Source organism: Telopea speciosissima, unplaced genomic scaffold (genome assembly GCF_018873765.1).
Source record: "Telopea speciosissima isolate NSW1024214 ecotype Mountain lineage unplaced genomic scaffold, Tspe_v1 Tspe_v1.0370, whole genome shotgun sequence".
Lineage (NCBI taxonomy): Eukaryota > Viridiplantae > Streptophyta > Magnoliopsida > Proteales > Proteaceae > Telopea > Telopea speciosissima.
In genome coordinates, this window is record NW_025317706.1 from 25,918 (window position 1) to 36,877 (window position 10,960).

A 10,960-nucleotide genomic window follows, 5' to 3' on the forward strand; every position below is an offset into this window, starting at 1 on the left:
AGCCACAACCTTGGGGTTGTTAATAGAGATCCAATGATACAGCTACAACATGACAGATGCTTTTTTCAGAATTTCATTCATATTGCATCAATCAAAATTTCTGTTTCAATGACTGGGTTTTTGGAATTTCTCTCTCTCTGTAATAGTTCATTGTCATTTGAATGCCATGTCATGGCTGCTCTAGAGATTGTGTAATCATCAGTTGAATCCAATTCAGAAGGCTCGGCTTTAACAGGCTCTTCTGTTTGACAAGAAACAGAAATATTTCTTGAGATTGGGCAGTTCCCGCAGCTGCACACTTCGTCTCTCTGTGGATATATGCTTAGTCCCTAAAATAAGGATAATAGAAACCAATAGTGAGTAAATAAAATTCAGAGAGGGTGGGACGTTGAAAAGAAAATGAAAATAATAATAAAAAGAGTTACACATGCTAGAGGCAAGAATACTCTAGATTTTGCTACCATGCTCCCTTTCACAAATGTCTAATAAGAATAGATGAAACTTTTCTTCTTGACAAAAAATATAGAAGACAGATGTTTTCATAGGAAAACATATAAGCCTTTCTGCTCCTGGAGATGAGAGAAACAATTTATAGAGCTGAGTTATTTGCAATTAAGTGTTAAAGGAGAAGAATACCTCCCAAACATTTTCTACACCATAAACCTCCATGGATCTTGATTCAGCTAATTTCTGCATTTCACGAAGTTGACTGGTGGCAATAGAAGACTTTCTCTGTTCTTTGCGAACCTTGTGTCAAGAAGAGAAAGGAATTCAGGAATACGAAGTCTAAAATCCTTGCTCTGAAAATTTGGGCAGTCAAAGAATCAATACCTGTTCCTCTAACTCAGCTATTCTTCGTAGGGATACTTGTTCAATGAAAGCACGGCGTTTGCACTCTTGTTCAAGCATGTCCATAATTTGGTACCTCAACTCGGCCATTTCCTGGGTTAGGTCTTCTGCCTCTTCCTTTGCCTTGAATTTCTCTTCCTTCAGTTCTTCCTAATAGTCACTTAAAGAATATAGTTTAAAGTCGCCATTAAGGAGGGTGCAATATAAGCTCACCCGTAAACTCAGAATAAGATACTTAATTTTCAAAGAATCTCAATCTTTGAATTCTCTTGGAAACATCAATTTTATAGTTGCTTCTGAGAAAGTTTTAAGTTTTCAGGAAGTATTAAGTTTTTTTTATTTTTATGAAAGTGTAATCATACAAACCACATCAGGAAGTATTAAGTTAACCACATCATCACTTCTCATTCACATCATAATAAAATTAAGGGCAAGAGATCGCTGCCTGGTCGCGTAGTCCCTGCACCAGTATGGGGGCCAATGAGAGCGTGCACAGTGGCATAACATGGATGGAATATTTTATTTCACAGGGGGTGGGGCGGTAATTTAGTGCACTCCTGTGTCTGGGCTCAGGGGCCATGTGACCAGGCAGCGTTCTTTTCCCTAAAATTAAAAAGGGTCATCATTTTGCAGAATTGAGTGGGGATTTTTTTTATAGATGTAGTTTGATTTTTCATGAACATGTTTTGAGGAAGCATCATGATATTCACATGTAGGCACATACCTTGAGCTGCTCCACAATAAGCTCATATTCATGGATCTGATGTGACATCTTCTCCATCTCCTCCTTTAAATCTTCATCTAAAGCAGCTACAACAGCCATTTTTGAGAGGAGTGGGCCCAAAACTTCCTCACAAGTGCTTCATAAATAGCACAACATATTACAAAGAGTGCAAAAATGGAATCCTGAATGTAAATTTAAACATGATTCTTGCTAGATATTCAATGAAGAAACAACTAACTGACTATTGGAAATAAAAAATTGCTAGGTATTCCACCAAAATCAAGCACCTAACATTGGATTAACCTAAAATATATGCATGGATACAAGCACGAGAATGGAAAGGTTCCCCAAAAGACCTTAAATATCTGCCACCCTTTAAATGCCTATAAAATGGAATTGGAGAAGCAAATATCAAACCTGGCATGATGCATGCAACTTCAATTCACCTACCAGGCAGAAAAATGATGAATGCAGTTCAATTCATATAACAGGCAGAATGAGGAATCTTCAAACTTGGACCTTCCTGTTCCTAAAATTCTTACCAGTCCATAGCAATATCTTCCATACTGAAGTGAGAAGCTTTCACTTTCCATCTTTTTTTTTCGATGAATATAAAATGTATTAAAGTCCCAAAAAGGGAAACAAAAGTCCATTAAGGACGACAATACAAGCCCATAAGGCCAGTAAGAAACAAGGTGACCATAAGGCCAGTAAGAAACAAGGTGACAAAAGCCCACATGGGCATATCCAATGCAACACAAAAGCCCACATGGGCATGACCAATGCAACACAAAAGCCCACATTGGCTTAAAACAAGAGCAATGAAGCCCATAAGAAAGAAGAGGGGCAACAATGACAATTCCAGTAGGGTCCCCCAAACCCTAACCATCAATCTCAACACTTTCTTCTTCCTAGCCACCAAGACGAAATCAGGAACCGCCGGCAAGAAGGCAACCAAGGTGGAGGGGCGCTGGCCTTGTGGAGGGCCACGGCCAAACGAGCAGTTGGTCTAGCGAGGGAGACCGCCATGACGGAGGGCGCCGGCCTTGCGGAGGGCAATGGCAAAGAGGCTGCCGGCCAAGCAAAGAAGGCACCCTAGGGCTGCGGCTTTGCGGCTGGCAGTGAAACAGCCGAAGGCTGAGCGAGCCAAGCGGAACTGGCAGGAGGGAGGCCAAGCGAGGCTGGCGGACGCAAAGCAGCAAGCCAAACAGGCAAGCTACCAAGCGGCGGAAGGTTGCGAGCACCTGTGATGTAGACGACGACGGCGGAGGAGCTAATGAAAGAGGGAGAAGCAGAGCCGAACAAGTAGTTGATGGAGAAGCTTGCCCAGCGAAGCGGCTACCGAGTGGGTGCTACCAAATCGAGCTTGGGATCTGACGGGATGTCAGCCAAGAAGGGCCGGCACCCAAGGGAAACGGCAGGCCTAGCAGAAGAGGTGACCTGCCAGGCAGCGACCTTACAGAGCGAACGACCAGAGACTGCAGTTCGAGAGACTTCAGCCTGCGAAGTTAGTACCGCACATAGGAAGAAAATTGGAGAAAGGGGGAGGAGGAAGCAGAAGAGAGAGAGGAAGAGAGAAGGAGAAGGGAGAAGGTGGGGAGCAGCCCAGCCATACAGCCAGGTTGCTCCAAAGCGGCGGCCAAGAGTTGTTTTCTAAACGCTCCGAGGGTTTTTTCAGAGAGAGAGAGAGAACCTGGGTTTTTGGTTTCCATTCACTCTCCATCTTGATAAGTTTAAAGTCGGAAATTTCTTAGAAATACATGGAGCTACTATCAAACGCTTCATCGAAGTAGCTAAGTACTTGTGTATCTAATTAACTTTAAAGCACTAATAGGGGCACCAACAGTACTATAAATATACTTATCAAGGCGTTCTTGAACACCTAAGTGACCAGTTGCCATATTGTTCAAGGCGCCTAGACAAAAAATAGGGGTAAAAGGGGGGAACAAGAAGGAAAAGTAGGGAAATGGGGAGAAAAACCAGAGAGAATGGAAAAATAAGGAAAAATGAACGAGGAGAAGGAGTAGTAGCAGCTGCCATTACCACCAGAAAGGTTGTAGTGGCACTCCGCCATCATAGTTGAAGGAGGAGGAGGTATGTACCGGGAACTCATGCTGCAACCACCACCTCTTCCACCGTCAACAGCAAAGAGGAGGTCCAAATGGGTGCAAGAGAATCTCCAAGGCAAGAACTTTTTAAATGGTGTGTTGCAAGAACAGTTCATGTATGTCATGCTAAAAGCACTACCACAAGATTCTTGCTGGCTATTTTATCACAAATATAAAATATCTAAATTGGTTAATGAAGCTACTGCAACATACCTCATATCTTCTGATGCAGAAAATAGATTCTCCAGCTTACTCCCAGAAGATTGAATACCGTGTCTAGATCTCTTCTTGTTTTCCAGCCATTTTCCAAGGCGTTCTCCAACCTTTTGACAAAATATTTGAGCATTCCTCTCTGTTACTCCTAGCTTCTCTTTCAAATCTTTGTTCTCCTTCTCCAAACATTCAATCATTTTCTGGGCATTCTGAAACTGGACTTCAAACTCTTCCATTAACTCATCCACCTGAGATTTTTCTTGGTCAGTTGCTTCATGAAATTTCTTTGCCTCAAAGGACCTCTGCTCCAAGGTGATCAGATCAAGCTTCGTGCTCTCTATTTCACACTGGTATTCCAATGCCATAGATGAAATTGACTCATCCAGTTTCTCAATATACAATCTTGAATCATGCAACTCCCCTTCTCTGTTCTCCAATTCTTGCATCAAGAACATGCGCTCAGATTCAGATTTCTCCAGCTCCTCCCTCAGCTTTTTCACTTTGTCATTTAAGTTTCCAAACTCTGCTAGCTTCATCTCAAGGCTGTGCACATGCTCACCCAAACAATTTGCTTCTACAGTCCTCAGGTTCAGTTGATCATGCAAGTGTCCTGAAAAACCATAATAGGCTCAAGTTCAAATTAATCATCAGATGATGTCTTGATGAACCTAGTCGAAACAGACATGTATCATAAAAAGACAACATTGGATTAGAGAGGGATTACAGGACCTAAAGCATGAGTTTACATAAAGGGCAGCTTCTTTAGGCCTTAACTTGAGTCCTATCATTAAAAGGAGAGATAAAGAAACCACTGAAGAAAGCTCTTGTCCACAATAAAATATTAACTTTGAATCAAAATCAATTTCTTTTGAATAAATAAAAAATTTTATTACACATAGATGATAGATTGGTAAAAAGGAGCAAATGTCAAGCTGTTTTGTCTCATTATTTCAGAAAAATTGGCATTTTCATTTCCTAACATAACAATGGAAGGTTTATGATCATCTTACTCCCATATATGGTTCACTTAGAGTGATTTTGTGACAACAAATATCCCAGAAATAAGATCTCCTGGATGGATATAAATGTTTCCTTTTTGACAAGTGTAAAAAGATAAATTGAAGGATAAAAGAGTATTCTGAGTCAGTGGCAGGTGAAAATGTGACATGGGTATCCTTACCCATGTTCACAGAATAGTGCCTAACTTCGGTTTCCAACTCCTGAATGTATTTTCTGTCTTCTAAGCGAGCTTCCAATAGTGACTTTATATCAAATTCTAGCCTCTGCATTGAACAAAGCTTGAAAATCAGAGAGAATAGATTACAAACACGAATATGATATTGATATGCTAAATCCCTTTTTTTTTCAATTCTTTCAATAATTGCAAAACCCGGATTGAGAAACTATATACAAACCTGAAACATTTTCAAGTCAACTCATAAGAGCCAGAATCCAAATAATGACTCAAAACTACAATTTCATGAAGATTCTGACAAGAACATTATAAAAAGACTTTCTTTCTTGTTTGTATGGTTCTTTAGGCTGTGCCTTTCTGTTAATGTTGTATACTATGTTTTATTCCACTCTAGTCTTTTAGCAATAAAATCTCTTTGTCATCCATAAATAAATAAATAAATAAATAAATAAATATATATATATATATTCAAAGACCAAGTCTTAAAATGACTGTTCTGGTTTCAATACCTTCATTGAGTTCCAAACTTGACTTTTGTGAATCAATTAAAGTATTAAACAGTATGCAATGAGATTTCTACACCTAATAAAAATACCTGTTGAACATTCATTTCACACTAATTATTGATCTTTTGTTAAACCATTGACTTGACAAATTGCAACAGGCAAGCCAAGTCAAAAATATCGTTGAAATGAACATAAGATACACAGTTAAGAGGTCCCTACTGTATAAAACTTAGTTCAATATTAAGGATATGGATTGACTGTGCCACTTTATCCCTTGTCTCACTGTAGCCATTCAGCTTGTGACACGTGGCTATGAGCCCACAAAACCAACTAGCACCTCCATATTATTCTGAAAATTTCTTTTCTTCCTGATGAATTAGTTTTACTTTTCCTTTCCGAGCCTCTGCTTCTTTCCTCTTCCAAATCAGCTGCATAGAAGAAGTAGCAGCCCTTATCTTACTACTTCCAATTTGGGGACAATAACAGTCTTTATCTTGTTCATCTGACTTGTCAACCTGTCTGAGCTGTAAAGGCATTGATGAGCAAGCTGACAACTTATATAAGAGACTCTGTAATTCAACAACTAGCTTGAACCTCTTCAACCAGAGTAGCTTTCACTCTTAATGTTTCTCCAATTGTTCTCCATATTCACCTTTTGTCATCATCAGCACCAAACCTATGGTACCTTTTTTTAGTGGACTCACGGATCACTATTTTCTAGTAGATTTTGTATTGATGGAGACTGATCCAGTTCCATATAAACAATGACTGAATTATACATTGAATTACAACAAAAAAAATTCAACAGTGGCTGAATTTCACATTTAGAGATGCTATTCTTGAGACCTGAAGCTTGAAAATCACAGAAGAAAAACTTATATTCAGTTTGAATTCTACTGTTTTGATGATTAGCTGATTAGGAATACACGCTCACCATGCTCACAAAAAAAGAAGGTTAGTTTAGTTATTTTCAAAAAATATGAAGAGACTACTATCTTTGGATGAACCACTTTTTACACTGCCTTAAAAGGGTGCAGTAACAAGGATGTACAGGCATTCAGAGGCCTAGTATTAAGTTCAAGCACAATTAAAATGTTATTGTAACTTGCAAGGCAACAAGAAAACCAGAAAAGTCATCCTAATAAATGATTGTATTCAAGTCTACCCTCCACACAAGAACACTCTCACAAGCATAAAAAATCTTTGACTCTGATATTGAGTTCTTCTTCCTACAAAGCCTGAATCCCCACTCTACAGTACAAGAAAGTAATGCACGTCCATCATAGCCCAACTAGTTTTGGAAACCAATCTTCGTTTCCAGCACCTCTAGTTATATCACACATTGACCAAAAAAGCTACTGTCTTGTTCCTAACACATGCCCACATGACAACTCTTTAGAAAATGAGGTGCCTAGTTAAATGGGCAGAAAATAATATTCAGTCAATAAAGTTCAAACTACTATAGAAATTGAAATACTTGATCATAATTATTTTATGAACTCCCCCAACAACCATGTATGGAATTGAGAAATTGACCGAGTACTTGCAGCGTTTTTGTGAATTATACACATGAAATTTAAATAATATATCTGAAGAGTATATATTACTTTGATCAGTTCAGTGCTTTGGGATTGGGATTCTCTTAGCATGTCCTTCTCTCTCTTCAGCTGCATTCAATGAAATAAGAAGAGATTAATTATAAGTGAAACAAAAAGAAACAAGATTCTTGACACCACCATCAAATAAATTAATTGCATTCAATGAAACCAAAGGAGATTTGATTATTATTTTCTCCTCAGCTTAAAAAAGATACAAGATTCTTAAAATCAAAGGAGATTAAATATTATATTCTCCCCAGTTGCATTCAATGAAATCATTATTAGACCCTTCGTGAAATAAATTAATCAAGAAGACAAATAGGATATTTTTTCCCCCTGATAGACAAAGAATAAAAATACAAGATTCATGAAACCACCATTCAACTTAACTAAAATTTCTGAAAAGTGGAATCAACAATCAAACACAAAATCAATAGATCAAATCTTGAATTTATTGCATCTTGATTAAAATGATCGATTTCTACATCAATTGCCCTTCTCATCTTTAAGATTCCTACTCAATTATCTCATGTCTTGGGTTTTCCATGGTTCTAGTTGTTGGAAAATTATCTGAGTATCATGATGGATAGAGAATTTCATTAGGGGATTTTAAATATTTGGTTTCATACACGTTAGGGGGCTGGAATTGTCTCCTTTTGACTGGTCACCCCCTACATGTGCTGTAGGCACAGTTGGCTGGTAGTGAATTTTCCAAGCTCCATCTTTTCAACATTCTCTTTCTTTGGCTTCTCAACCATGGTTTTGGTACTTGGTGTCTTTTTTGCTGTGCTGCTTATACACATCTTTTTCTTTTTTTTCAATTTGTAAGAAACTAAATTAGGACCATTTCTTGTTTATGTATGCCCTCCTTGTGATGGGCCATGCTAATCTTATCACTTAATAATTATTTGTGACAGAATTAGATGAAAAAAGAGAGCACCATAATACTAGAGTCTTGTCACCAAGAACTTTCATAGGTGCAATCATTTCATTTGTGAAGTTTAAAGTGTTCCTTCTACTTGTCTTTACCACTGCTCTCATATGTTCATAAAGGTTAGTAAGCATCTAGTAGTTTAGCTAATCTTCTACCAAAAAAAAGTAGTTTAGCTCATCACAAAGCTTAACAGATTCTTGGCAAGGACCACATGATTTACAATAATGCATTATTAATGCTTCAGTACAAACACACAGAGAGGTCGTTGTCATACCTCAGTACACATCATTCCTAAGTGCAAGAATTCATCAATATTGAATGAAGAGTCATTGTCACTCCTGAAGCTACTAGCCATCTGCAAAGGTGTAAAAAAGTTAACAATATGTTAATGCTATATCAGAAAACTAACAAAAACCATCACATATGTACCATTTAAGCATTGCACCTACAAGTGCTAATGTAATAGGAAGCCCATCAAAACAGTCATTACTAGTACCATAAAGAGAAATATCATAGAACAATTTGATTATGTCAATGTGTGTCAAAGGGAAAGATAAGTCAAAATACTTAAAGTCACCATCCCAAATATATAACAAAGGAAACAAAAACCTCTCATCGAACCTGGTGGTTGGTAGGATGCTTTAATAAGTTATCACTGGATTGGACCTTCATCTGCTTTAATGCAGGACCAGGGTTAGTCTGGTTCAAGTTGGGTTTGGTTCATTACTGAACCAGCTTTTGGACCCAAACCAGCTCTTGCGTGTGGAATTTTCTGGTTTCTTTAAAATCAGGACCATGGGGTTTTTTAGGGCATTTAATTTCTTATTTTAGGTAGGGATATTATTCCTAATTTTCAGCCTTAGGTAGTTAGTTATTATTATTACTCTCTGCATCATGCTTCTAATTGTATTCGATTCAGTAAAGGCGTCAATGTAATTAGGATGCATTATTAGAGTAATCTAGTCCAAAACCATCTAAATTTGACTTGATTAAGGTGGTAGCATGATTAGTAGAATACTTCCCCTTGAAGATATCTCACACGTCCACCCATGTCATGTCAAATATGCATGTTGACACTGCTGGACACCTCTTCGGACACAGTTGTAAATCTCTAGCAAAAATGGTCGATAGATCTCTCTTTTTTTTTTATTTATGTACAATGCTTTAATGTGGTTTATTCAATTTTTGCTCTGTAGTTAATTTCTTTTACATGTCGTTGACTAACTTGCTTTTAATCTCTACAACACTACTATTCATCTAAGGCAAATAGATAGGAGAACAATACTATTACTTTTTGCAATTTAAGTCATACCATCTTACATGTAAATTGGAGGGAGTGAGTAGTTTAGATGTTATGGGACGTTATGGGTAGTTTCCACGTTGTTAGGATAAAGTTTATTGAAAGTAGTGTGAACGGGAAATGGTAGTTGCTGAGTAATGTGAACGTGTGCGTGAGATAGTTACTCTTGTAAATCTTATTTAAGAAGTGAAATCTAATTGGAAGGGGAAGAAGATAAGTTTGATTATCTATAATTTCTCTCTTGAGAAACAAGGCAAGGCTTCCTCAATAAAGCCAACCCCTTTTTCCCCTACAATTTCGCTCCCATTCATTGTCTTAATCCATCTATCCTCAGGTACGTAACATCTGGTATTAGAGCCGGTTATGGATCAGAGGGTGGCGAAACTAGAGGGGGATGTCGGTGCATTTCAAGAAGGGCAGTAGAAAATTCTCTAGAAACTTGACGGGCAACAACAAATTCTTTCAAAACTTAATGAGTTGTTTGAGAGACTGAGTACTCAACCCCCCCCCCCACAACACCAAGTTTGTGGTCGGCGTAAATTTGAGAGCATCCACCAAAATCCAGAGCCAAGCAATAGCCAATGAGCAACTTCAACTAATCGAAGCTCAAATTAGCACTATAACGGCCAGTCAAGAATGGATGTTCAAGCAAATGCAGATGCGCCAACTTTTCAATACAATGTTTGACAACCATGTTATGTGCCTAATGGGGCCTACTCTAATTTATGGGCACTAGATTGAGCCAACCTAGTATGGGATAGGTTAAAGGGCTTGATTTAACGCGTCCCATCAGCTTTGAAGCTTTTGGTGTATCGGTCAAGTACCTAACATTTGGTATCAGAGTTGGGCACCATGTCACGGGTTCGAGTCACAGAGAGGGCTAGCCGAAGTAGAGTGAAAGCCGTCAAGAAAGGGCTACCTGCTGCTAGGCAAAAACCATGGAGCAGAGTGGAGCCGCTTGGAAAGGGCTACCTACCGCCAAAGTGAAAGCTACCTCGAGTGAGAGTCGTCGAGGACGACGGCTGCAAAAGCGTGGTGGTCTGTAATGTGCCTAATGGGGCCCACTCTAGTGTATGGGCGAGATTGGGCCAACCTAGTATAGGATAGATTAAAGGGCTTGATTTAACACGTCCCATCAGCTTCGGAGCTTTTGGCGTATCGGTCAAGTACCTAACAAACCACCAACCCTTTGAAGAGTGTTATGTTAATCAGAATGGCTATGGACGACTTCCTGAAGATGGTGGCTTTGATGGACTTTCTGATGTTGTATTTGCCAACTACACAGACAAGAATGATAATTGAGAGAAAATCTATCGATTACTCGAACTATCCTTCCCATATGATCCTGGCCTTAATGGGGTTTTAAAGTTGGAGCCCCCTTCATCCCAACATTCTGAAGGTGATCTTGGTAGTTCAGGCGCATATTTGGCTTCACCACAACCACTTTTGTTTGCCCGTGAGGACGACACCTCCAAGGGGGTGGGAATGAGGGAATGTTACATGTAAATGGGAGGAATGGGTAGTTTCCATGTT

General features: G+C 38.8%; 1 protein-coding gene across 1 annotated transcript; it reads right to left on the reverse strand.

Annotated features, from left to right (window-relative positions):
- Positions 1-38: 38 nt before the first annotated feature.
- LOC122648029 (myosin-16-like) lies at positions 39-8,600 on the reverse strand. Its single transcript, XM_043841304.1, has 8 exons — positions 8,402-8,600; positions 7,203-7,262; positions 5,075-5,177; positions 3,895-4,504; positions 1,574-1,709; positions 832-999; positions 637-747; positions 39-329 (listed from the first exon to the last, which is right to left on the reverse strand). The coding sequence occupies exons 1-8, from the start codon at positions 8,480-8,482 to the stop codon at positions 78-80; spliced, it is 1,521 nt and encodes a 506-aa protein (XP_043697239.1). The 5' UTR covers positions 8,483-8,600; the 3' UTR covers positions 39-77.
- Between the last annotated feature and the right edge of the window lie 2,360 nt (positions 8,601-10,960).